The sequence below is a fragment of the Anarhichas minor genome, unplaced genomic scaffold, assembly GCF_050575085.1.
Source record: "Anarhichas minor isolate MPS153535 unplaced genomic scaffold, ASM5057508v1 ptg000073l, whole genome shotgun sequence".
NCBI classification, from domain to species: Eukaryota; Metazoa; Chordata; class Actinopteri; order Perciformes; family Anarhichadidae; genus Anarhichas; species Anarhichas minor.
In genome coordinates this window covers 5,305,349-5,332,912 of record NW_027466519.1, presented here as the reverse complement: position 1 = coordinate 5,332,912, position 27,564 = coordinate 5,305,349, and the positions used below count along the sequence as shown (strand labels likewise).

The window sequence follows — 27,564 nt, the reverse complement described above, 5'->3', positions numbered from 1 at the left end:
TGATGCAGCTTGCGCTTCGCCTCTTTTTTTTTTTTTTTTTTGTGTGCAAGTATTCCACCTCAGGTTTTCGCCCCATTAACTATCACAGTGAGAGCCATAAACCAGGCTCTGTGTTCGGCATGCCGGCTCAGCTCACCTGAGTATACATGTGCCTGCCTTATCGACCGCTCTATTGAGTTATTAAAGAGCAGTAGTCGCCTTGAGGGCTGTGTCTGCTCCGTGTGTGTGTAGAGGGGGATAAAAAGTTTTGTCTAAGTGGAGTGTGTGTATAGCTGTATTAAGATACTATCTGTGTGTGTTTTCCTTTAGTCAGCGCGATATTTCCTTCGATAAGGCTAAATGGACCCGCTATCTCGGCCACATCAAAATGGACACGCACACTGTACGGACGTGCACACACACACACACACTCACACACATTCAAAGAAGTGATTCCAGAATATTTGGGCAACCAGCCCAGGGACATAATGTGCTGGACAAGTCACATTTTAGTTTGATTAAACCCTGATACTGTAACGCATGAAGCCAAAATTCAAATGTGGTCATTGACTTCATTACGAAATATTTCGACACACTGTGTCTGTCTACCGTTCTGCATTCTTTATGTGGCAAAAGCGAGGTTACAGCGATTCATGTAGTGATGCAACCTGCCATCTCCTGTCTTGTGTGAATCACTGCACACCCACATAACAAAAAAAGGAAAACCCACTGACTTTGGCTTCGGGCGCAGACATTCCACAGATTTCCCTCAGTAAGTGCAGCTGTGTTTCCACTTGAGGGTTGAGCTGATAAGAAAGTGTTGGCCAGTGTTGGTGACCCTTTGTGTCCTGAAGAGCCCCGACTGAGAGGATGATTGCACTTGGGATTAACCGAGAGGCCTCATCTGGATGACCTCGTATTATTTGTCCGCGTGTGGTCCGCACAATTGGAATTTTGGCTAAGTTATTTATTTTTTTAACATTATTTTGTCCAAATGAATGACTCCAAGCAATCTGTAATTTAAGACTAATGCAATGAGTTATTGAAGGTTTTATGTGAAGAGTTTAACGCAGGACAGTGGATAGTGGAACATAAATCAAATTTAAAGTTAGTATTGTATCAATTAAATCTGCGACAATTCCAGACCAAACCAAACGGGCGTGGTGGGAAAAGGCCCTAACAATGAGATGTGTTTTTTTTTTACATATATCCTCCAGCCCTGGTTGGAAGTGGTGGACCTCAGATGGTGTTATGAGTGGTGGCTCCCAAAGTTCCAACAGCTCCGGAGCCAAGTGCACAGTTCAGATGTTTTTTTGGACAGCTGTCAGCCTGTCGCGTATCTGCGGGAAAGAGTCAGAAACAACCTAACTAGCTCTTCCCAGGACTCCTCTGGGCCTTGAAGACGGTCCCCGTAGCGATAGACTGCTTCTTGCTTCTTATTAAGCCTGGTCTAAAGTATTATATATATTGCATCATGCCTGTTGTAGACTCTGTCCCCCTTCTCGGCATAATAATAAAAAAATAAAAAGAACGTTGACTTGTCCGACGTCCAGATATTAGCCCCGCAGTGTTTGAGCTCTTGTGCATCTGCGCTGATCAAATATTTCATTACTCGGCCAGCTCCCCTGCATGTAATAGAGTGGACCACATCCAATGTCCAAATAGTATTAGACTGTCAACACTCCCACTCTCTCGCAACAGTATGCAAATAATTACCTCTCCCCCACATCTGCTCGCAGCAGCCGGCTACACCTCGTGTGTACACGGGGCTGATGGCAGTCATTGTTCCGTCGTAGTACGATGTTCACACGACGCCCGCGTCCGTCTGTCAGAGCTGGAATGAGGACGTTGCTTTGCATCAGATGTTTGTTGTTATTTTTGATGTTGCGCTGCTTTGTGTCCTGGAGGACGCAAACAAATTGTTTTTAGGAAGCTGCCGTTTATTTTTGCCGGAACAATAACCTGAGGTGTGGGCTATTTATTGTGTGTGTGTGTGTGTGTGTGTGGAGAGGGTGATGTACATAGTGATGTTTTGTTGAGCTTCATAGAGAAATCCTCGTGCGGCCCTGCTCAAGGGATCAGAAGTCAGGGTTATCCTTTGCGAGGGTTAAAAAAAACAAAGATGGGGGTGATTATTGGGTTTTGTAAAGAGCATACACCACACCCCTAATAAAAAACATGTGTTAACATTCCAGAGTTATAATATATATATATATATAAAACCAGTGTGCTGTATTTCGGCATCCAGTTCCTATCGAGTCATGATTGAAAGTGGACTTCCTCGATCATGTCTCATTGTCTCACTGGTACCTGTGGTCACATGATCACTTTCACTGGGTTCTCCTCCCCTGCAGCTCTCTTCCTTATTCCTTTGAGATAAAAATGTAAATATTTGTAATTTGCACTGAGAGGCGTTCTGCTATAAATCACTCGGTCACAAATCTGTCCAAGCCCATCTGCTCCTTTTTTAGATATTTGGCTTGTGAACAAGAGAAGCTTGAACGCCGCCCCGCTGACCACACAGCCGCAGGTTGACGTGAGCGTACGTGACAATTTAACGCCGCAGTTTGCAAACATTGCTTCATTTGCTCCATGTCGGCCTCCCGCCTCGCTCAGCTCGTGCTCTCCTCTTTGGCGAGGACCACTGGCGTCCTGGTGGGGGAGGATGGTGACGTCACCCCACACGCCTGTTTGATTAGTTGGAGAGGGGGGGAGATCACCCTCGGCCGCGTTGGTCCTCTTGGAGACGAACAGACGGATTCCACCCTTCCCTTCCTGTTTCTCCTCACCCTTCCCTCTTACTCACACGCAGCATCTCTCGGCATCTCCCGCTTCTGCGGCCTTCAGAAATGAAATACATGGGGTAAATTCCCATCGGGGTGTTTGTGTGGATACCACGATACGGAAACCTTTACAGAAGCTGCAAGGCCTGTAACTCCGGGCTAACACCAAGAGGCCTCGAGGACGCTCGTCCCGATGTCTGATCTCGTGATTAACGACTGTCCTTGAGGACGTCTTGTTTGCGATATGATTTACCGAACTTACCGTTAGCTAAACCCGCGGTGGGCTTTGTCGTGTTAATTAATTACAGACGTACTGATTGCAGTGGAACGCTCCACCTCGCTCCCGGCTTATAGGAGCAGCTTCGTCAGCGCTGCTCTTTAAGGTCTTTACGACGGCGCCGTTTTACTGCTGGCAATTTCTCTGGGTCCGCGGGGAATGTTTACATCATGCTGCAGACTGGAGATGCATCTATCCCTAGGCCTTTTTCTTCCCCCGCCTCCCTTTGATTTTATTTCATTTCAGAACATATCTTTTGGTTTATACCCGGACCTCTCGCCCATTAAATCCCCCCAGACAGGCTCAGATGATGAGTGCCTACAAGGGAAGTGTGGATACACAGATCAATACAAGTTTGGGCAGAGCAATACTTCCCAGCGAGTTCCTTGCTTCATGCAGTATCATCCATCGACGCTTGCAAACCTGAGCGGCGCGTAGCAACATCTAAAAGCAGGAAACGCCTCCTAATAACCATCTTTGTACACGATAAGGCTCTAATCTGCTGTAAAATGACCGCTACCCCTGTTCTCTTAGCTCTGCATCCGAAGCTCTGTTTCTCTGTTCCTCTGTTATTCTGCAGCTTAGCAGACGCCCCTCCCTCAAACTCACTCTCCTTTTTATTTATTTATTTTTTTTGCCATCTGCTCTGAAATTAATGGCCATGTTGGAAAGTAGGCTAAATCTAGAGTGACATTTTTTTTTTTTTCCCTCTCCTATTTTTAAAGAGGCGCTGCAGGCAGCGTCCAACTGCGTGGGAGACGGAGAAGAGAGAGCCGGCTTATCAAGCTGCTTCTGCCCGTTACGTTCTCTCACCTCTGCCCTCCTGAAACCGAAGCTCATAGCGCCGCGTCAGCTGTCGATGATCAGGCTGCGTTGCTCTTCCTTGTCGGCTCAGTCTCCCATATTTGCAGAAAACTTTCTTGGAAATTTGGTGAGGATTTTGCAAATCCCTGAATTTGGTCTGCACGGTAGCCATATTTGCTTCTTATGACGGAGCGATATGGCAACAGGCTCCACAAAAAACACATGGTTAGATTAAGTTATTCATTCAGAAATGGCTCACTCTTGGTAATTTGGGCAAAGCTCGGCTACACCAATACCTAAGGAGCTTGCCTTGGAAGATAAATTCATGGAAAACAAACTCCCAATATGAGCAGGTTCGTTTGTGGAGATTGAAGCTTAAATTTACTTTCACTGGGTCCTAAATTTCATTTGGATGATTTGAAAATTAGCAAGCCTTATTGTAGTTTGATCTCTTGAAAGGTCTTTGTGAGTCACAGGAAGACTGAACTTATGATTCACGAGAGTCATATTTGACTCCTCACTAATTCATGTAGTCTCGATGGAGGCAGCGGTTTACCCTTTTATAGATATTGTAAAATTACATTTTAATGAGTTAATAAAGTTATGTGACCGTGCATAAATATCCCTCTGTTGTCTCTTAACGGGCAGTGAACACAATGACTTGGCTGGCAGATGGCTTCCTGATTTATTTTTAGCCGCTGAATGTTTAATAGCTCTCATGCGAGGCGCTCCCTGATGATACAGCATCCGACATATCTGTTGAATATCTAAATACGGCGGCGCACACATTCCGAGTCGTACCTTTTTGAGGTGCACAAAGAAGAAAACAAACAAACGCTGCACTGTTTCGCACCGCTGCCATGTCGTGGATTTCCGACATCGCAAATGGGCTAAAAACCTCTAATTATAGAACAGGCACAGTGTTGCATACACGAAGCAGCACTCTCTCTTTCTCCCTCTCTTTCTCTCTCTCTTTCTCTCACACACAGACACAGAATTTACACTCTCTCCGTGCTTGGGGCGAGGGGGGCTCTGATCTTTTCCAAAGGTTTCCTCCTGTGGCCCGCGTGCCAGACTGTCTGAAGAGCCGTGGAGGGGCTGGCGTCGCCCTCGCCTCGCCTGCTGGATGAAAAAGAAAGCCACTAACATTTGCTTTCTGTGGCACAGCAACCAGCCTCTCCTCTCCACCATCCCTCCCCTCCTCCATGGCCCCATCTCCCGCCCTCCTCCTCATCCTCCTCTTTGAGGAGGATTACCAGCAGCAACTGGACGTTTGATCCTGCCTTGCTCTCCAGCGCTGCTGTATCCATCCGACAAGGCTCTTTGTATCTCTTTTCTCTTCCAGACTTCTCTCTGTGTGTCTCACTCTTTTATTATTTCTTTCTTTCTTTAAAGATAAGAGTTAAGCCCTTTTTTTTTTAGCTTGTCTGCTGTTTGATGTCTGAGATTCAGCAATGGTCTACCTGGGTGTATGCAGGACAGCTGGGTCACAGATAGGTGAGGAGTTGATTCAATTTTCTCCAAGAGTGGTGCAGAGAGGATCACAGAGACAGGTGTGGGTAATTTATGACCATTTCCTCAGATAACAGAGAAAGACCAATGTAAATGGATAATTAGCTGCCATGAAGATGAGAGGTTTTCACAACCAGTACTCCCTCTACATCTTTGTTTAATGCTCATAAATACGCAAAAAAAACCATACACATCACCCTCCCGTGCCGCCTCCCCACGCCTAAGCTTTTTCTTTCCACAATGCTTTTTATCTCAACAGTGAGTAATTGCAGGGGACAGTGCCAACAAGCTCTCCAATGTAGATTGCAGCGGAAGTCTTAACAGGAAGTACGCCCCCAATGCATAATGCCGTTGACGGCGCCTACAGAGGGTGACGCGGGGGCCAAAGGAAAGTTGTGACTGTGTGATGCGACAGAGGACAGTATTCACTGCCCTCAAGCTGTCGCGCTAAAGCGTAAACATATTTGCTTCATTTAGGCCAGAGTGTTGACGTGTTTGAGTCGAGGTAAGCCACCCAAAAAGAAGCCATCCCCCCCCAATATAGGCACTTATTACTGGGTCACAAACCGCTCTGGAAAGACCAGCTAACTGTGACTTATTCAAACTGACACAGGACGCATGAATCAGCTGCTGAAGAACTAGCTCGCTCATACTGTTATTCAGAGCATTAACGTTGCAGCAAACAACTATTGTCTATGTAAAGATGAAGTGGAGTAATGTCTACCTGCAGAGAATGAAGTCACGCTGCCTCTGTGTGTGCAATCCGAGCTTCTCCTGGCTTTGTTGACAGAGCCGGCTGCTTTTAGTGCATGTTCGAGCATGTTCGCGTGCCCCACTGGTTAGCTCGCCGCCATTGCTCTGCACTGCACAGCGGCACCAGAAGCATAGCGCCCACACAGTCAGGGTCCCCCTCAAGTAAGCACTGTCAGCTCTCCGCATTGTTGCCGTAGCTTGCGCCGTTAGCTGCGAGCAGCCGGTACGGCCGTTACGTGTTGATTGGGAGCATCTCAATTATCATCTGAGTGATGCGCAGCTTTTTTGGGGGGGGTTTGTACCTGGTATTTCTGCACACTTGCAGGTAAAGATTAGACTACACTAATCAATACTTTACCTATATTCTTTCTGCAGCGGTGCACACGGTCATTAATGAATTCAAATACACCAGATTTTTTACAGAGAACCATTCGTCTTCAATCCATTTCCGTTGCCGTTCAGCGTTTCAGAAACATTTTGACTTTAAAAATTGATTTTATTTTAAAAAAGACTCATTTATCTGATGAATCACTTTGTTCAAATTATGGATTTTGTTTTATGCATCATAAAATATGACTACAGACATTCAAAGTTTCACTCTACTATTGTCAATGCTCAATGATATGGACACATTCCAGTCTGCACTAAAGGAGTCTCAAGTTCAATACCCAGTTCTAATCCTGGTGTGTGACTGCAGAGTCCACATCATAATGCTTTTGTTGTCTTTTTAACTCCTGAGTAGTTTTCAGTGTGTCAAACTGCAATTATCTTCATTTGAGGCGTCAACCTGCACCTGCCAGCCAATCGGAAAAATGAAACATGAAACCTATCGGTGTACGCTGGCTTGAACAGTACCATTAGGATGCGGGTTGGCATAATCTGCAGCTGTACTCTATATTTAAGTGTTCTGTTCAAACGGGATGTTATCAGAGTGTGCAGAGTGTGCAAACACGATTGTCCACTATTCCCAGAGTGTTTGCCTTTCAGGCCGCTTCACATGAAATCCAACTGAACAGCACATTTCCAAGTGTATTGTTGCTGTGGTTTCATATTGCATTCACTCTGGTCGAGTGCCCGTTGGAAAGCTCGCCGCCGTCCACCGAATGGATTCAAACTGCATCCTACAGTATCCAACCCCGCCCAATCACTTAATCTGTCAGATTGGCCGATTGCTGTATTGTGTGTCGCGGCGAAAGCCGCGTGATGATTGAATGATTGTTTATCCAAGCTGTGGGTCTGATGATTAAAGCGGGCCCGAGCTCGGCCCCAGAGCCAGTCGGGTAATTAACAGGCTGTTCTCCGTGTTAATGGCATTAGTCACCTCGGAGATAATCACAGCCATCAAGTGCACAGAGCTGCAGCCTCCTGTGTACCTGATAGCTCCTTAAACAAAGGACTGGCAAACATCCCACCGCCACCAACGATGCTTTCAGGTTTTGGCCTTTTGGGTTTCTACTATAATAATTTCTGTTGACGTTTTAAAATGTACTTTGCTGATTTACTACTCGGAATGTACAAGGTACTAGTGGTGGAATATATAATCGGATCCTATTAGTATTAATTGGGGCAGCAACTTAAAAACATAGGAAATATCGGAAAATAGCAAAAAAAAAAAAAGAAGTTAACCCCCAAAGAAACTCAGTTAGTTATATTTGAAAGCACATTGGGGGAAGTACATTATATACAGTACATGTGCAGCTGACACTGAGGGAGAATCATCATTGGTAAACTGCGTTGTATAATTTTGCCATCTAGAGAAATGGAAAGAAGTTGCCAGAAAATTCATACTGAGTGTTTTCACAAAGATGAAGTTCGGACGAGGTTAAAGTTGGAGCCACAGGAGTATCGGTCTTTTTTCATCAAGCCATGTAAGATGAATATGAACGTGTTGAGTGATTGCTACAGTGTTTTTGTAACTCTCCCGTCTCAGAACTGTAAATCTGTTCAGATTACTTATTTTTTGGGCCATGTGTGCGTCACAAAGCTCAGCCAGAGATGATTTATAAGTGTGAGACTTAATGGGCTGTGAACGTACAGTTATACAGACTCTTATAAAGATCCTAACTGTACATTCACAGCCCATTAAGTCTCACACTTTTAAATAGTATTTGCTTAGCTTCTAAGTAATGTTTATCATGTGTGTGTGTGTGTGTGATACTAGCATTTGCTTTGTGTGAGGGGACAAAAGGTGAAAGGCAACATATCGTATGGGGGATCTAAATGAACCCAATGAGCCTTATGTTGTGAGGGAAACTCTCCGGGGAAAAAGACGGATGCAGTCTTCCTCTCCCTGGTCTGATGTCATAAATTACCTGGCCATCGACCCGTGGGTGTCTGGGATCCTCGGCGGACCTCCTTCCTCGCATCCATCAAGCCCGGAGGCTGCAGCTCAGCCTGGTTGGAAACGCCTCAAACACACACTCTCAGGCAGCATGGCCTGTTGCTTGGATACAACACAGATTTGTGTTTTACTTGAAGAGGGGCTAGAACCTGGAGGACTGCGTTGTGCACCAATATGTGTTGTTGGCATCTCGGCGTGTGTTAGAAGTTTGATTTTGTATTGGCGGAACCAGGGTCGGTACAGTTCTGGTAGATTTCCAAAGGAAGTTGAACTTCGGAGTTCTGAAAATCTGGCACCATTTCAATATCAAAATTATACCTTTTTAATAACTAATTTTGGGGTAAAATACATATAAAACAGCAATAGGTCTTAAGGCATGTTTTTGTTGAAAGTATGAACATTTGATAAAATTGTAACCCTGCAATGCATTCGGCAGTACACTGGTCCATCACATGCAAACCATTTGTCATTATTTCATCATTGATTATATTCCTGGAGTGACCAGCAGATCTTAGCTTGAAGCAAAGTACACAGTTTATAATTTAACGCCTTCTGCTATTTTTTGCTAGCTAGCTGTTACCATGTGAGATGTGGCCTGATCGAGCATGCTGATTGAGGAGTTTTAAATAGTCTATTTCCTATCATAGAGCTGCCACGGGGGCTTGTTAATCACGTTGAAGGTACCGGGTCTGTGTACGTTTTCATAGTTTGTTTATCGGAGTCTATCCAAAGTGGCAGAAACTAGGAAACAACTCATATTTTCGTTTCATCCTTTTCGTTGTTTTCTCGTTTCTGCCACTTTAGATTTACTCCAAAAAGAATAATTTTATAATCGATTCATTGTTCTTTTTCTATTCATTGATTTCTATTAAAAGGCTTTACAATAATGTCTGCACATGACATGGTTAAGTGTATGTTTCTATGTGCATATGACGGGGTGAATACACCCAGAGCAAATAGTCTTTTAAATTTCCATTTAATTGCTGTTATTTCCTGCTAATTCCCATAAATTCCCGTTTATTCCCATGGAAAGTTTTTGCAACCCTAGTCTGAACCCTTTTCGGACCTGGAGGTAAGAGGGGGTGAAAAGTTTTGAACTAAGAGTTGTAGAAAGAAAATACTGTAGATGTATTTACGGCTGCCCCAGCAACCATCTAGGAATGAAATATTGGACAGCCCCGAGGCCATCCAGGTGGATGGTGATGATATTTATTGCATGCTGTTGCGAGAACCAGCTCCCGCTATTTGAAAGTCCAAATGGAGATGGATCCGGTCATGCAAAGGTGAAGCCTCTTTTGTACAAAACAAAAACAAAAGTAGAAATCCTGCGTGCAGTTTTTACCACTTCAGAGGAAAGAAGCTTTATGAATTATTACAGATCCACAGAGGAAATTGAAAACTCAGGTCAGGTAGAATTAAGATGATCGTAGTGAAAGCCCCCCCCCCCCCACACACACTTTTGTCTTCCACCGCTGCTCTCGTCTTTCTCTTTCATCTCAGCATCTGAAGCTCACTTAGAAACAAACCTTTCCCCAGACCAGATGTACATGACTGACTCACTCAGTGGGGAACTCTTAGGCATCAGGACGCACCTTGTTTTGCTGTTTGCTGAGCGTTTCCCGTTTCATACCGACGGTCGAGCTTAACCATGATGACGAAGGGCCCCTAACACTAACCAAGTACTAATTTGAACCCAAACAACTGTTTAGTGTGGAGAGCTACCTGCATTTTCAAGGGTTTCCCAAATACATGAATGAACCTCTATCTTGGTAGCCATGTGAACATCTCGTTTCTACCTTTCATTCTGAAATATTTAGAATTCTGGAGAAACATGCTAACTGCTCGGTAAACAAGACGAAGAGCCTACAGCCATACTTTGACGCTGTACTTAGGAACAGAGGTGCTTTGAGCTCATTTGTAATGGCAGGTGATTCATCTTCTGGGAACCATGAAAGTCAACAAAATGTGCCAAACCATCCAATGTTGAGGCATTTCACTAGAAGCCCAAAAGGTCAACCCGCTAGTGTCGTAGAGGAAAGGTCTGGTGATTACTCAAGTCATTGGGATTCATCCTCTGGGGACCATGATATATGTACAAAATTCCACACCACTCCATCCAGCAGTTGTTGAGGTGTTTAAGTGTGGGCCAACCGACAGATCGACATTGCCTTCCATATAGCCATGAATTGCTCACACTGTTTATATACTCTTTATTGGGGGCGGCCGTGGCTCATTGGGTAGAGAGGGCCGTCCTGCAACCGCAAGGTCGGCGGTTCTATCCTTGGCTGCTGTGAGTTCTGTGCCGTAGTGTCCCTGAGCAAGACACTAAACCCCTAACCGCTCCCCGGGCGCTTCTCAGCAGCCTATATAAAATCAATTAAATGCAGAAGTTACATTTCATGTATATGTACGTTGTATATGACGACTATAATACAAATTTCAATTTCATTTCAATATCATATATAGATATAGTATTAATATTGAAACATCTAATGAAACAATTCCGAATAATAGAGGATAAACTGTAAGTAAACACTACATAGCACCACTGGCTGGCATTAGAAAGCACCACCACAAGTTGAGAAATGAGCTCCCTCTCCTCTTCCTCTCCATTATCCATGAGAGCAGGTTCTTTGTTCATGGCTGTGGTCCTTTCCGCTTCAGCAGAGAGGCGAAAGAGCAGTACCTTGAAGACATATCGCTCCACTTTTATCCCACCGTTCTGTTTCAATCTCTCACCCGTCCCGCACAAAAGCTTTTCTCTCCCAGGAAGGGCGGAGGGGGTAAGTGTGGGAGAGGGGGGGGTCTTCTTTTTTCAGTTAGCTTCAGGTTCAATGCTTCTCCATTCTCACGAATGACCTCCTGTGTGTCCGTGTGGCGAGCGTGTTACCGATGGCACCTTACTTTAACGCGCCGTGTGCTCGTCACACCAGGCTCTGCTCTACATGCAATCAGAGAGAGCCCTCTTTTTACGAGTGGCCAGTGTAAAGGTGAAGGTGGACTTGATTTAATTATGTAGTCGTGCTCTACAATCGTGGTGACTTTCTCCCTCCGCAGTCTTATGCTCCGAGCTGAATTATCTTCTTTCGTGATGGAGATTAACCTCACTTAAAAGAACCTCACTTAGCCTGCTTAACGTCCACATTTCAACATGCCGTCGCCTCCGCAGCAGTTCTGCCTCGTCTGCTGAGGGTTCGCACGAGATTTAAAATCTGTGGTCAATCCATGCCTGCTTACAGGCTTTTAGGGGGTAATAGGATGAGATTATGACATTTGCATACTATTGCAATGCATTATTCATGCAGCGTCGTCCTCTCTAATTTGCAGGAGCAGGGCCCTTCTCCTCACTGTCTTTAACATCTGGGTGACCTGGAAGCGCCCCCCAGCGCCCATTAATCCCCTCCGGGTGTCACCCGGCACATGCCACCTAAACATCTACTAACCTGCTACACGCTCCCAAAAATGTAAATGTTCCCATTTTTCATTTGAAGCTCTCCCTCTTTTTAAGTTACATCCAACAGGACAAATTGTTTTTTACGTCGTTTTCAGTCCTCCCCCTCCCCCGACCCTTGTACCTTTTGTATTCGTGGAAACTCGGTGGAACCATTAGCTGGTTTGAAATACTCATCACAGCAGATATTGATTTCAATGAAGGGAATTCAAAGATGGCAGAGGAGGACGTGCGCGCTCTTGAAAAATATCTGGATCGATTTGTTTGGTATGTTTCAAAGAGAAAAAGATACAACGTGGCAGACTGACGGGAATGATTGCGCCATCCGTCGACGGTGTCACTGGTTTACACATTTTGTGTAAAATCAAAGCTCAAGATTATAAATTGTCTCTTGTGCGGTATTCAATACCCTGACAAAGGCAACCAGAAATATCTTATCTTTGCTATTTGCAAAGCTTTATCTGTGTTATGAGGAGTTATTAGTTGACATTGTGTTTTATAAGGATTTATAGTAGTGTAGTTAAAAAGAAAAACTCTATCCTTTAATTGCAGTTACACTGGAGTTAATCTACAGTAGCACATTAGAAAGTATAATGAAATTGGGTTTTTATTTTCCACATTAATGGAAGGAGAAGATAATAACTTTTTATGTAGTTAAATGTTATTTTTCTGCACTAGTCAATGCACTAACCCTACAGCACTTCCCTTAAGACATGATAGATGGTCTTGTATTACTTCCTTTCTGCACTAGTCTGTGGAAGTAGACTGCTATCGTCTTGCAGGCAGAAGAGGTTTTTCCAGAGTGTATATTCACTTTCTATGTTTTTCTGTTGTTTAGTAACTGTGAGCTTTTCCGACTGACTGAGATATTACCGGGCTAGTGTAATGGACATTTGCTGCACTGTAGAGAGCCCGTGTTCTCTTTGGAAAGGTTGAGTGCTGATCACTGCCGGGCATAAATCTCCCCTTACCAGAAAGCAATCAACACCCTGGCTGCGGCATCATTAACCAAACTTGGAGGTTTGCGAGATCGATCATCACCTCTATCTGGTGTGTGTGTGTGTGTACACAGTCTGTGTGTGTGTGTAGATTGTCAGCCTTTTCTTGTGGTCACGTGAGCTCGCTGTTGCTGCTGTCTCACCTGCTGAGAGCTCCCTTCCTGTTGTTCTGAAGGTGTGGAATGGTTCTCTGCCCGAGACACAACATGAGGGAAGTGTGTGTGTGTAAGTGAGTATTTGGCTGCCTCACAGGTCCCAGACAGGCATCAGTCTCTTTCATTGACTCCAATTCTCTGACTGGCTGTCTGAGTATTTGATGATCTGTCTGACTCACCTCAGTGTGGTTATAAATCCTCCTCTCTTCTATTCTCTCCTCTCCTATCATATCATCTCCCCTCCTCCTCCTCCTCCCCTCGTCTCCTCTCCTCTACTATCCTCTCCCCCTTTCCTATCATATCATCTCCCCTCCTCGCCTCTTCTTTCCTATCATATAATCTCCTCACCGCTCCTCTACTATCCTCCTTTCCTTTCCTCTCCCATCTTATCATCTCCCCTCCTCCTCTCCTTCCCTATACTATCCTGTCATATCCTATCTTATCCTCACAATAATGTAAGTTCAGTAAGTTTACTTTCTCATGTGTCCTAACCCTCTTGGTTGATTTCCTCTGCTGAAGCTGAAGACGCTTGCATTGGATTATGATCCTGAAATGATGCAGGAAGTAGACGTCTTGTATGAACTAATAATACTGGAGAAATGGTCTTTGGTCACGGGGAGGAAAGTCCTGTTTCTGTACACTTTGTATGTTGCTTGACATTCTCTCTCTGAGTTGTGCATCTCGCTAACTATTTGTGAAAGCACCAGTAAGGGGGACGTTATGATGTCTGCTGGGACCCAGAGAATGCCTCTGAAACTGACCAAAACCATGCCCTTCACTTTTGACGATTTTAATAAATTGGACCTAACAACTTATTCCTCAAGATAATGAAAGCGTCATCTCCACCGTGGGAAATAAGATGAGCCCGAGCCGCGCACACGATGTTTATCAGCGCCTTACTGATCACGGTTTAGACGCGCAGAATCGTTCTGTTTGTTTGTCCATCTTTTTGCATTTCTCTGTTTTTGTCTCATGATTTAACTTGTTGTAGCAGGATTATACATCCTGAAGCTGCTATTCTCTGTGTTCACACTCTGTGCCCTCATACGTTTTATCATATTGTCTGTGTTAAAAACAACTTAACACCTATTACATACGCGTACGAGACACATTCTTATACTTTTGAACCGGGTTTTGTTTGCAACGTGTTGCTGTACGCCACCCGACACAAAGCACACAACATGAATTGTTTTTGGGTGGTATTTGGCAAAACAACCCACCTCTCCCTCCTCCCCCCACCCCTCCCCTCCTCCCCCCGATCATCCATACCCCTCCACACTTTTCCTGCACCCTATTTCGCCTTTTCTTTTTTCACACAAGGAGGCTCCAATTTGTATCTCCTCAGGTGCGAGCATGCGGCAGCGTGTGCAGATAAGGACCGCCCTCCCAGAGGAATGATGCATTATTCTCCGTGTGATGTGGCGCGGTGATATGGTTGAAGGGCTTGTCGGGAATGTGACGGGTCTTTGTTACCTGACTCTCTCCCCCCTCACCCCCTTTTTGCTGCTCTTCTCCCCCCCGCCTCCCCGACAACAAGTCTGCCTCTTTTAAGAGCTGTTTGCTCTCGACTGAGGAGTCAAAAATCAGACCCGTCGCTCCACTGGAGCACACGAGCACACGAGTAAATAGAAATATATATATATTCTGCTTCCTTGCTGCAGCTGAGACCACAGGCAGTATTTTCCTCTTCAACTCAACATATCTCCTCTTCATGACCTTTTTTTGAATCTTTCCCCACCCTGAAGGGATCTTTTATAATTTGTAAAAAGCCGGATTCGGTACACACATTTACAGGGTTGGATCTGATTATATGCACTTTCTGCTGCCACAAAAGGGCCTTGAGAAGCGCAATTTTAGCAGACAGCAAAGTACTAAGTGAGCCCCGAGTAGCGGGACTGACAACAATGGTAGCTTCAAATGGCGTACACACTCGAGGCAAGTGGTAAACACTTCTAGCACACAGGCATTTATACAGCATGTGTCCACACAGCTTTTTTTTTTCTTTTCGGGAAGATGTTGTTCTACAAAACACTTGTAAAAGATTGCTTTGCAGTCTAACAAGGGACGTAGGCAACAGGTGCACAAAAGCCAGAATCAATGATGTAATTCCCAAAAAGGGAGCAAACACCCGCACGCCGTCTTCGCTTCAACGCAATCAACTTTCTATTGCAATGTTTGAGTCCTAAAACATACGTCGGGGTTACTTTCTTTTCCTTGCTTGAAACGGCAACCGCAGCGTTCTGGAGTAATGAGATCGATTAAAAACAGTATTGTGGTAATGAGCCAATCTGCAATCTCGAAAGATGTACAAGTTTTGTTGCAGTTACTGAAAAACAAGTTGAAACGAGATGTTCTTACTTGTTGGGTCAGTTAGAAATTCAATACGGATCATTTTTGGTGTATAAAATGTTTGGCATTAGTACTTTCAACAAGTCTTTATTTAAAACTGTTGTCTGAATTTCTGACGATATAATAATACTTACAAAAAAGGTTTCTCATGTTTTTTTTTTGCTTACTTGCGTATATGATAATCATTTTAACCTTTACATTCTGCAGCATTGGAGTCACTTTGGTACAGTCCATGTGGCTGAAATTGCCATGTGTGCAAGATGCACTCGCAGCACTGTGAGAGATGGAGGACTGCCGGTGCCTGTAGCCCTGAGTGTGGTGCAGACCACAGAGAGGTAATTCCAGATGGATTGTGCTGAGGGCAGCCTGAGCCCAAGGAGATGACCGCGGCCTGGTTATTCCCATGTGCACTCGCGCTCTCCACTCCACAAGAAATGGTGTATTTTTATTTTTTTTCATCAAGATCATAGCAATTCTCCCGACCCTTATCCCGGGGTAGGGATCTGCAAACATACATTAGAATGTCAGACACATCTCCTCTCTTACTGATCCATATGTAGAGAGTCGCTCTCTCGCTCTCTCTCCATACCACTCCACCAAATGTTACCTTTTCATATCTAGGCTGGGAAAATACCTTTTTTTTTTTTTTTTCTTGCACTGCACGTGAGGATCTGCAGACACGATAACCTTCGCCGGCGAACTCCAAATGTCACTTCGGCTCGCCGACCAATCGCGTTCCTTTGTCGCTGTGCCCGGGCGCGGCTCTCTTATGGGGGTTCACACCCACGACTCTATGGGCCGAGCAGATGTGCACACGTGAATGAGAATGAGTCGGCGGAGGGCTCTCAGGTGTGGCCGGGGGAGAGGACGACTGAAATGCCACTGAATACCAGGACACCATATCAGATGGAGCTCTGCTTCTTCTTCTTTATTATTTATAATCCGAACATTTACTGGAGTAGTAACAATGAGTTGATTTTTTTTCCCCCTTTAAAGCTAATTAGTACAGCAGGCTGATGCGGATGATGTCTCACGTGGTCAATTGTAGCGACAGGAAACAGTGTGGCTCATCAAGCCGCAGTGTGGGTTTAAATGAGACTATTGTGCACTTGGAGGCCTGTGGGGAGTGGGGATGCTCTGCTGCATGTTGGTGTACCTGGAAAGAAAAAAAACACTCTTGCTGCCATTGTTGCCAAAGGCGCGCTTACATTAGCCAAGGCTGCAGGTTGCCATGCCAGTGTTGCACAACAGCCGTTACAGGGATGATGCACATGTTGTCGACGCGTACATTCGAATATGCAATCGAGCATTTCGTTTTGTTCCACGTATAGGCTCAAATCTCTTCCTTGAGTGCATTCAGCTTCTGTGTGCCGTCGGTTCGTATCGCTCCCGCACAGATAAATGGGAGGGCGTGTCAGGAGCAGCGGCTGAATTAACATGTTCGGTGATGTGTTCCTCTCACACAGGGAGATGGGAGGCCGGTTTATGCTCATCATTAATATTTCAACGGTCCTCCCGTGGAGTTATCGGTCCGTTCCCTGAGCCCTCGAGGTTTATCTGTGTGATGGAATATTTGAGGGACCCGGACCGCCGACATTCGTGACCAGAGACTATTTATTATGCCGTTTGTTATGAGTATTCTCGCCACCATTCTACCCCTCCCGTAGTGGTTATCAGTCTCGAGGTGGCTTGTGCTGTATTTGCAGGACTGGATAGTAGCCATTGTTGAAAAAGCAGATGTCGATCTGCAATTCGGCCAATATAATGGCTCGGCCATTGTATCTGTCAGGCTCTAGTTGTTAGCTTCTCTCTCCTACACTTGCAGATTAGACATATTGGTTTTAACCTTTGTGGATTGCACATAAGAGGGATTTCGCACACAGAACACAAAGTTTAGATTAGACTTTTTTTTGGGATGATTCCATGAGTTGTAAACCCCACCGATCCAATGCCCGTTCGATATCCTCTTATCTCTATCTCTGAATACTCTGAAGTGACGTAAATAACCTTCTGATAACTTAATATCAACCAAGTGTTTTCTTTTCCTGGTTTTAAAGGCTGCATTTAGGTAACGTGTCGTCATGTTCTGAGCTATTCAGACTGTTCTAGCTGCTTTATTGTTTTGCATTACTGATGATTTTTTTCTCAAAAAGCTCACTGTGTAAATATTTTGTACAAGCCAACCCTACAATATCGTCGCAATATCGACGTTGAGGTGTTCTGTCATCACAGATGTGTGATTTTCTCCGTACCTCCTAGTACTCTGCCGCTGGGCTCGTCTGAAGACACCTCGTCTGTGCTCCGATGTCAGGAGACAGGCTCCTCTCGTGGCTCTCCTTATCTGGACCAGAGAGAGGCATCCCATCAGCCTCGGGGATCCGCAATCAGCCTGCTCACCTTCTGGGGCTGAATAATCACACACACACACACACACACACACACACGCCAGGAGAGGACGAAGTGAAGAGCCTGCCAATCATCAACCAGGAAATGAAATATTTACACGAATGCTGAAGCATTGACGGGGGATATTAAGCAGACTGGTGGAGCATGTTTTCTGAAGGCAAACACTCTGTTTAATCATAGCTGTTCACTGTCGCCGCAAATCCTGTATGCAAGATTGAGTTTGAGCGTTGTGTTGACATTTTTGTATTTGTGTGTCGTCCGTCTTTTGTAGTTCCTGTGTTTGAAGAACATCCGGACGTTCCTCAAGGTGTGCCACGACAAGTTCGGCCTGCGCAACAGCGAGCTGTTCGACCCCTTCGACCTCTTCGACGTCAGGGACTTCGGCAAGGTGAGTTAAGACGTTTGACGGATGCTCCCCCCCCCTTTTAGTTTTCCAGCCTCCGAAACGCCCTGCGCTGTGACACTGTGATCCGCTCGATAATTATGCTGCCCAAGGGCTACATTCTTACTACTTAGAGACACAACGCTGCTTGTGTCCCTGACCACAGCGGAACTGATGTCCTTCTGTTGTCAGACCAAAGAGCCAAGACACGGGGCGCATGGTATCTTTAACGTGAGATGGGCTGACATACATGTGGCGTGTGTGTGTGTGTGTGTGTGTGTGTGTGTGCGGTGGAAGAGTACTTTCATGTGTGAGTTCATCTGCTGCATTGCACGTCATGCCCCCTGTGATTTACCCGGCTTTGAAGACGGTTCAAAGTCAAATCTGTCAGTCGCATTAACTTCAGTACGGAGCAGAGAGACGGTGTAACACTTCAGGGTCGGCAATCTCATCTCATGTCACGAAGCGACTGGAGTCAGACCCAACTCTGCTTTCCAGCGGCGTCGGCTCAGCAGCAGAGCCCGCTGACTCACTCGCACATGATATGAGCTTTCTGGAGAGTTTTTATGAGGTATTCAAGTGGATTTTTGGGTTTATTAAATGGGTAGTCATAAGGCCAACGCACAAGGTCTATTTCCTCCCCCCCCTCCTTCATTCTGAGGGGAGGTTAAGGTCCTGGAGCACAGACATCCTGGAAGGAGATCAGAGAAGAGCTGCTGCTCTTTTGCATTGAAAGGTGGCTCAGCATGTGATCATGGATGACCTACCAGTTTAATACTAGTTGGCTGTGACTGACATAGACTCAGAAAACTCAGGAGGGATTACACATCCCAACTGGCCCGCGGATGTTTCAGGACCCAGTAGCTGCAGGTGGCTGCTGGAGAGAAGCACATCTGCTCAACCAGCTGCCCAGCGTCAGTGGATTGAAGGAGGAAGTTTGGATGTCGGATAAGTAACTTGAGTTGGTAAAATAAATAACATTTAACGTCGATACAAAGCTGCTGCAAAACGTCATCGAAGAGGCCACCGGGTCATGAGATGTTTTCCATTCATGTGAACGAACTTGACGGGAGGAAACAAAATGGTGATGGGGGGGGGGTGAGGTGGGAATGTTTCGGCTGATGGAAGGAACACGTAGAATATGGTGGAGGTGGGATCTAAATTAACTGTATCACCACTGCACGATTGATTGCAACGAGGACGTGTTTGCGGAGAGTCATCCGCTCATTTATCTAATTCGCCGTTATCCCCCCCCCCCCCCACCCCCCCACCCCCGCTTCGGGCTGAGATGAGGGGGCCGAAAGAAAGACGCAGGGAGAAAAGATGAGAGAGGAGAAAAAGGAGACAAGGACTCATTTGGCAGGTTGTAGATAAACCACAAGACGATGTCTGAGAGTCAATGAGCTCGCAGTGAACGGTATTAAAATCCAACAGCAGTCAGAATCAATCACGTCGGCCCTCCGTATGTCAATTTGGAAATTGCTTTTGCATGGTGGCAGGCTTGTCTCGCCATTGATTTTCCATTAAGGCCAAACATCACATTATAATATATTGAATCGAGCAGATCCCTACTAATGCGGCATACATTTAAATAGTGAGAATGCCTCATAAACGGAAGATAAAAGCCGGCTGGTTCATGCCTGATGTTCGAGTCTCTCTGGTCTCTTTCCGGCACTGGATTTGCTCTTTCCTCTTTTGTTGCCTTGACTTTCTTTGTGTGCACATCGGAATGCAAACAAAAGGAATTCTAACTTCCATCGTATCCATCATCGTGCGGTATCATTCATCTCTTCTTTCCATATCATTCTTTTTATCACTGCTTTGTTTTCACCGTACACAAAGGGCGGGGAAACACGTGGCAAAATGATTTACATTTTGTGAATCAAGTTTGGTGCTTGGTGAGTGTTTTGATGATTTGATTTCTTCAAATGTTGCTGATGAGAGAGCGAAGGAGGGGAGAGGCTTCTCAAGTGAAAGGAGAGGTGGAACTCTCGGTGTTGTCCCCGGTGGCGGAGCTCCTTTTTGAAAACAAATGGGTCTGTTTTCAAAGACAGAGCCCAAACTGTAGATTTTTAATCTCCTCCAGAAGAGTGGAATTAAACTGGAGGACTTTGGGGAGAGGAGGTGTGATGGAGGCTTTCGATAGCAGCTGCCTCTATAAACATTAATCAGCCCCTATGCACCTTTCATACCTCCAGTGGCTGTCAGGGGGCCCCCGGAGTTCATCTCCCCCCTGGCCTCTGACCGCCATCCCTGCTTCTAATGATGCCTCTTTTCCCCGGGTCACATGCAAAACAGAGACCGGGGCCAACTTGGCCCTAATCCTGAAAAAAAAAGAAGTAATTGCCCCTTTCCAAACCTTCCCCTATACCCTTTCCATTGGGGCTAGTATTGAAACAGATGGAGCACACATCCTGCTAGATGTCCTCGACTGATTTTTATTTTCATTACCCAAGTCTTTTCAACCGGGGTCACCCTGCGCCACACGCATCATGAGCGAGGGCTCCCTTGTTGGCTCCTCTTAGTGCATTGGGGGGGGGGGGGAGAAAGTAGCTGCATAGCACCACACTTCTCCTCCTCACACCCTAACCCATCCCCCATCATTAGAAATTCATTATGACATCATTAAACCAATGAAATACAGCTTATTACAGTAGACCCCAGAGAAGGCTTTTATTTAAACGCCTCCCTCCATCCAGAAAAAAACCCCCAGCCAACTCGCTTCCCGCTCTCTCCCGACCTGTTTTAATTAGCCACCGAAGGAACATTGCTGTCATTTAAATGAACATGGCAATCAGTTTATTTGGCTGTTGCCGTGATTAGCATAATTAGCCCGCACCTGTTAACCATCTATCAACAGTTTGGTAATTTTCCGTCTTTTGAGCGGAGAGTGGCGAAGGAAGAAAGGAAGGAAGGAAGGAAGGAAGGAAGGAAGGATTGAAGGATTCGCCGTCTTCATTTAATCACGTCATTTGTTTGAAATGCAGACGGCGGTGCTTGCATCAATTTTCTATCGCACCTCAACAGCCTCGGATTCCCGACTGACTGACTGACTCGCAGAGTGTCACAGCGATCCGAGGCCCGCGCTCGCCGACTTGACAGTACAGCGTCACGGTGAACGGATTTTTATTTGTGCGCCGCATCTGAATGGAACTTAGTCCCTCAATTCGAGCTCATTGTTTGTATGAAACAGCCGTCACTTGGCAGCAGGTTCAGCTGACAGCAGGCCGGGTTTTACAGCAAACTCTTAGTGATGATTTTTATATGTATTTGTGATTCTTTCCTCTTTGTAGCCAAATGATCCTCCTTTTTAACAGACAAATTGAAGTGCTGTTTTTGAAATCCGGTATTTTCATGGCAAGATATCGCCGAAATTTGGCCTGCACCACAGCTCATAAACGGTTTACTTAATATCGAGTACACAAAACACACCTTGAGACAGATGGAGAGCTGTAATCTGAGGGAAACGCACCAATCCCCTGATTCGATTTGCACCAACTGCTCCCTTTTCTGCCCCTCTCACTTCCCCCATCCATCTCTCCCCCCCCCCCTTGCCTCACTCTCCTGCCCTCCCCTGCTCATTCATCTCACACCCACTCCGCGAGCGTGTTGTGATAAGACTAAGCCGGCGGCGGGGCCAGCCACCATTGTGTCGGAGCGGCGTGATTGCCATTGGTGGGCAGTGTTTGATTACCCCTTCGCTCCGCTGCTCTGAATCCCGCGCACGCCGAACTCTGCTCCTTTCATTTCCTTCCTGCCCTCTGCTCGGCTAAAAATAGCTAGTTGCTTAGCATCCACGCCCAGTGCTGCTAACATCTGGAACGTGCCTCAGCCACCGTTGGCCCCGCCAGCCTGATTGCTATTTACTGAAGTTGGCTTTAACCTCAGTCGCATGCCCTGAGCCTGGCCCTGTGCTCATTTGTTCTGTGGACATGTTGCATGCAACAGTGCATTAAACCATTGCTGCCCGTGCTCGGTTTGTAAGCTGTTTGCAGGTTTATGGCTCAGCTCTACATGTCTTAGTGAGGCTTGCCATGAATTATGACGCATGTATTATTTGGGCACCCATTAGATGCAGTGCTATGGCATTATGTGATTATGGCATAATCTATTTTATTTTGTCTCTGTTGTTTCTCTCCTCTCTTTCTAATCTGCTTTGTCTTTTTGGACTACCATTCCCATCTCGCTTTGTGGGACTAAAACAGGAAGTGTTCTTTTGCCTCGCTGTCAACGAGTTAGCTGCGGGCTACACCCGAGGTCTGTTTTATCCCTTAAAGTTGTTCGACATTTTGGCGAATCTGCACCATTGGAAAGTCATGCTGAACTATCTCCCAGCGTTCTCTCGTTGCTTGTGAAATCATTCGTGGTCATTCATTTTCCATGGAGGAAGGTGTGTGTGTTCCTGTTTTGACAAGACGCATTACACACCAGGCGACTGAACGATGCCCACTCACTGTGGATGATCACACGTTGGTATTGGTATTGATTCACACTGCGGTTTTGGAATGAATAAAACAACAACAAAAAGAATCTCTGGAAAAGGTCGTGATTCATGCCTGTCACTCAGGCTGCCGTAAGTGATGGAGGGAGGTTCAAGAGTCAAGCGGCCGAGGGGTCACTCGGGTCAGCTTGTCCCCTTCCATTAGTTCTTGACAGCAGTCCTTTACTGTCGGGGGCCAAGCAGGTTTCTTTAAAAGCTGCAAGGTTAATATGATGCTTGAGCCGTTACAACTCTTATTTCGATGTGTTCATGTCTGTAGTTCCCCCGTGTGTTAGTCCATGTCACCTGAAATAACGGCAGCCTTTGCCAACTTTATGATGAATTGTTACGCTTTTATTAGCATTAACTTTCAGGGAAAAAGGGTGTTCTATTGCACACACCTCCACAAACCAATTTCCTGGGGAAACCTTTTATTTCATTACCTTTAAACGGGCAGTGTTGTATTTCACACTACCTTTGACATCTACAGTGTACTTTCTAGTTATTTTTGCAGATATTCTTTATTCAAAACCTATGATGAGTCCATAAAATATGATGATTTATAGATTGAACTATCAAACAGTTTGACCCACACTTATTGTACAGCGTTCTTCCATTGTGTTATTGCTACTTTTACTTAAAGGATGTAGATGTGTCCTCCACTGCTGCACACCATGCCTCTTGATTTCATACAGTGCTCCCCTAAGAGAGACTTTATCTCCATAACCTTCTCTGAAAACGCAGCCTCCTGCCTCGGTAGACAGTTTTGTGTCTTCTTCTTCTTCTTCTTCTTCTTCTTCTTCTTCTATCCCCGTGCCCTCTTACTTCACGCCCTGTCCATCAGGACCCCCCGACTGAAAGTTTTTACATAAAGCCTCCAAGACGTGATCAATAATTCATTCCAAATGCCACGGTGCTGATGATGACATGAATTATAAATGGGAACTTCCTCCCCCTCCCCGTGGTTGGACCCCCTTCCGTCTCTCCCTTTCCGCGCTCCCACTCCCACGGCCTCATTATCCCCTGCAGCTCGTTACCGTGACACCCGGGGAAACAGGTGGTTGCCGAGCAATAGCTTGTTGTCCTGGATTCAGCCCGTGTTTGTGCGTGGCTCGGTGATGGCGCCTGTTGGGGTGGCGGCGATTGGCGCGTCCGCTAGGTGCCTGAGTTCACACCTCCAGTGACAGCAGAGATGAGATGTGATGACATCTAGTCTCATTGAGCCCAAACTGTCCTCAGTGCCGTGTGGTTTGCGTGACGGATGTAAAAGCTCGAGGTCCAGATGACCCAAAATGTCACTCCAGCTGTTCCTTCCCCAACTGCTTCAGAGTTTGACTTTTTTTTGTCCCATTCTTTGGAAGCACACTACAGTCAAAAGGGAGGGAACAAGAGGAGACGTTTTCTTGTAATTATATACATTTCGTAACCCATTAATTTGACTCAGCGTCTCACAGTTTGGAGAAACTAACTCTTGATTGCAAGACCTTTGTTGCATTATGCACATCCGCTGTAATTATGATATGCAAATATCGATGCATATGCATATATTTTCATAATCACAAGGAAGAGGTCTCATAGTTGTTGAGATTAGGATATTGTTTTCTTGTTTTATGAGATACTAAGTCATAATTACCCAAAAGAGAAATAATAATTCAAGAAAACAAATCTCCCTCTTGGACAGTGATGATTCTAAAATCACATTTATTTGGAGATATGGATGTGTCTCCGCACCATTCTCAGCTGTACCAAAACTATTCTGTTGAGACAGATAAAACGGTGCCTTCCAAAATCAGCGGAGATTCACAATAAGCATTGTTTTGGTAGCTTTTCCCCTCACAGCATTACAGTGTCATCTAAATCCACCGGAAGAGAGAAGTGATGAGCTGTGTAACAGCCAGTTATTGAACTTTCAACGCTCTGTGCAGTCTGAATCCTGTAGTGGAAATAATTGGCCTCTTTTGGTTTGGGTGACAGCGAGCATCACCGTGGTGCCGCCAGACAAACTGATAGACGGAGACGACGCGCTGTGGCCCGGGACTCCTTTTTGAAGTGTCTCAGCTTGCTGGTCTGAAGCGGCGACTACCCCAAAAGGCTGCAGAGGTGCGATCACAACCCTCTCTCTCGCCTTTTGGATCGCGATCACTGGAGGGCGTGCCTCTGTTGTTGGTGTTGGGGCGGGGTGGGGCGTCTTTGTAGCGCTGCGGGACTAAAGCGGGGGGGGGGGGGGGGGGTATAAAGAGGAAGAGCCCCCGCAGAGCAGCAGTCTCTGAATTCCTTGCAGCCGGTGTGAGCTCTCATTATTTCTCCTCCCTCCGAGGCCCCACAGGCACGGCTGTGATGGACAGGTACGTTCTCTGAGGAATCACTGGCACGAATATAAAGAGGAAAATCACCAAAAAAATAGGGGAGTTCGTCCTCAATCTTCTTTTTTCATTGCGCAGGGATTATACTACTCGCCCATGGAGCTGAAAGGCAAACCTACTTGGCCCATAAATCATACTTATTGTGCACACATTTTGGATGTGCATCTCGGTGTAGTCTTTGGATTACGTAATAATATCCCATTTGCTCTCAAATTAGGGATCATTTCCCAAACCTTCCTTTGTGTTGTGCTGTCAACTGGTAGCTCAGCGCGGCGCAGATGATATTATTTTCCGGAGACATTTGGAACGCGCGTCACAGAATGTCGAGGTAGCTTTGCCGGATCATCGGAATAAGCTGCTTTAAAAAAACAAAAACATGATCAAATCACGAGAGTTTCCAAATAGCGGCGTGTCACGTAAAGAGTCCTCCGTGTTTGTTGACAAGGGAGCTTTGCTGGCAAAATATTGCGGGGAAAAAAAACACACAGGCAGATTGCACAGACTGCTCTCTGAATTAAGTCAGAATAATGTCTTTTTTAAGTAGTACACTGTCGACATTGGTATTAAGTGGAAAGAGCAGACAGATTTGTAGTATTAGATGCTCCGTCAGTTAGTCGCTCCCTGCAAATGTTAATGGGCCATGTGTTCACTGACATCAGCTACTCATTTCTAAGAGATCTCAGCTGTGTGAACATGTGTGTAATGTTTCTGTTTGAATATTTCAGGAGACCGAGCATCACGTAAACATCACTTCCCCACAGCATACTGGACATGTTGATAATGTTTGGACTATTTAACTGGAAAAAGGCAACGTGAGGTGTTCTTACATCACAGATGTGCTTTTTATTCCAGGTGTGGTGTTCAGGGACTTTAGTCTGTGCTGCATATTGGCCATCCTGAAGTTCTCCTGTTTTCTTCCAACATAAGCCACCGTGCCCTGAACTGACACATTACACATTGCAAACACTAACAAGGATAACATTTGCACTTTGAAGCATAAAACAGGAAGCGTAACCAACTACTGAGTCCAACACTAGGCATAATAAGGCAGGCATGATGGGAAATGTGGGCCGTCCCTATCGCTGAAATACTAGCTCAAGCCGTTGGCATTGTAAGCTGCCTAAATTAGCCTAGCGGCTAGCTGACTGCTAGCTGCAGAAGCACTGAAGTTTATTGTTAAACTGTAAAATATCCTGCCTCCATTACATATTTTTGTCACAAGCGTTTGATAACCACATTTGTTGGATCATTGCAAAACATGTGTCTGTATATAAAAATATGATGAAACAATATTAGATGTATTAGAAGTACTCTCGTAATCGTCCCCCAAAAATCCCGTATCGGTCGGGCTCTAACTGAAACGCTTACCAGCTCCAGGGATGCTGTGTGACCTCTGGACAAAAGAGTAAATGTGGCCCTCAGGGATCAGTAGAGTATCACAAACAACATGAGACCCACAACCTCACTCCTTGACACGGTCCAAACCGCAGACGCCCAAGTGAAAGCTGACAAATGCTGAAAAAGATGGTGTTATTTTGATAATACAAAAAAAACAACCCAGAATGATCCAGCCGGGCACATAAATGCAGGATTATCACCTGCTCCGACCAAAAATGACCGATGGAAGTGGAAATAACCACTCGCCCCCGATTGGAACATCGACATCACTGTCTACGGCAGCCATTAAATTTGTCATTGCTTTTTACACGGCCCAGTTCATCAACAGGAGCGCATCAAAGTGTTAGATGACACACACACACACACACACACACACACACACACACACACGCACGCACACTTTTCACACTGAAGCTCAGGGCCATAAAGTCGCCGCCGGAGCCATTGCTCTCTGATTCCTCCCATCAAAGGGCTGTAAAATGGAAATGAGACTGAATGGATGACATGGTCCCTCATTACCCGCGGCATGCATTATAGAAGGTTGTAGTAACACGTTTGACTTGATGGCGACTGATAGCGGCAGGCCGCTCCAGCCCACTTACCTTTTCACAGATCCTATTCATCCACCACCCTCCTCCTCCTCCTCCTCCTCCTCCTCCTACTGCTGTGCCACCTTCCTCTGCCAGACTCCGCATCACGTGGTCCATTTTCTCACCCTCTCCTCCCATCGTGCTCTCATTGTATGTCTGCTCTTCCCACCGGATTTCAGGTTCTCACTTTTCTCTTCTCACCTGTGGTCCCCTTTCGCTCACGATTATTGTGTTTTTTACCCGTGGCTGTGGCTTGTGTTCAGCATGGCGGATGGTAATTTGATACGGACGATAAAAATAAGCTAGCAGCTCCTTATAGTGCGGTGTTGGGGAGCTCGCCAGGTGTTACTGATGCCCCCCCCCCTGCAGGGGCCACTAAACTGATGCCCTCCTCCATGCCTCTTTTCATTTATTTCCCTGCAGGTGTCTCATAGCAGGTAGTAATGATGCACAGCCCCATATGTGGCCAACGGGGTGGACTGTCTGATGTGTAGGTAAAGACACAGAGACTTTCACCACTATCCATATTTTGAGTACCGTATT

At 45.7% G+C, this 27,564-nt stretch overlaps 1 protein-coding gene across 5 annotated transcripts in view; it reads left to right on the top strand.

The window, feature by feature from the left end:
• vav2 (vav 2 guanine nucleotide exchange factor) overlaps nucleotides 1–27,564 on the top strand; it is a 185,267-nt gene that overhangs the window by 34,386 nt on the left and 123,317 nt on the right. For all 5 annotated transcript variants that reach the window (XR_012947835.1, XM_076079599.1, XM_076079598.1 and 2 more), the window contains exon 2: nucleotides 18,080–18,196. Coding sequence is in view for 4 of the 5 variants with exons in the window: in XM_076079599.1 (XP_075935714.1) it covers nucleotides 18,080–18,196 (117 nt within the window). In the remaining variant the exon portion in view is untranslated. The remainder of the gene's footprint in view (nucleotides 1–18,079; nucleotides 18,197–27,564) is intronic.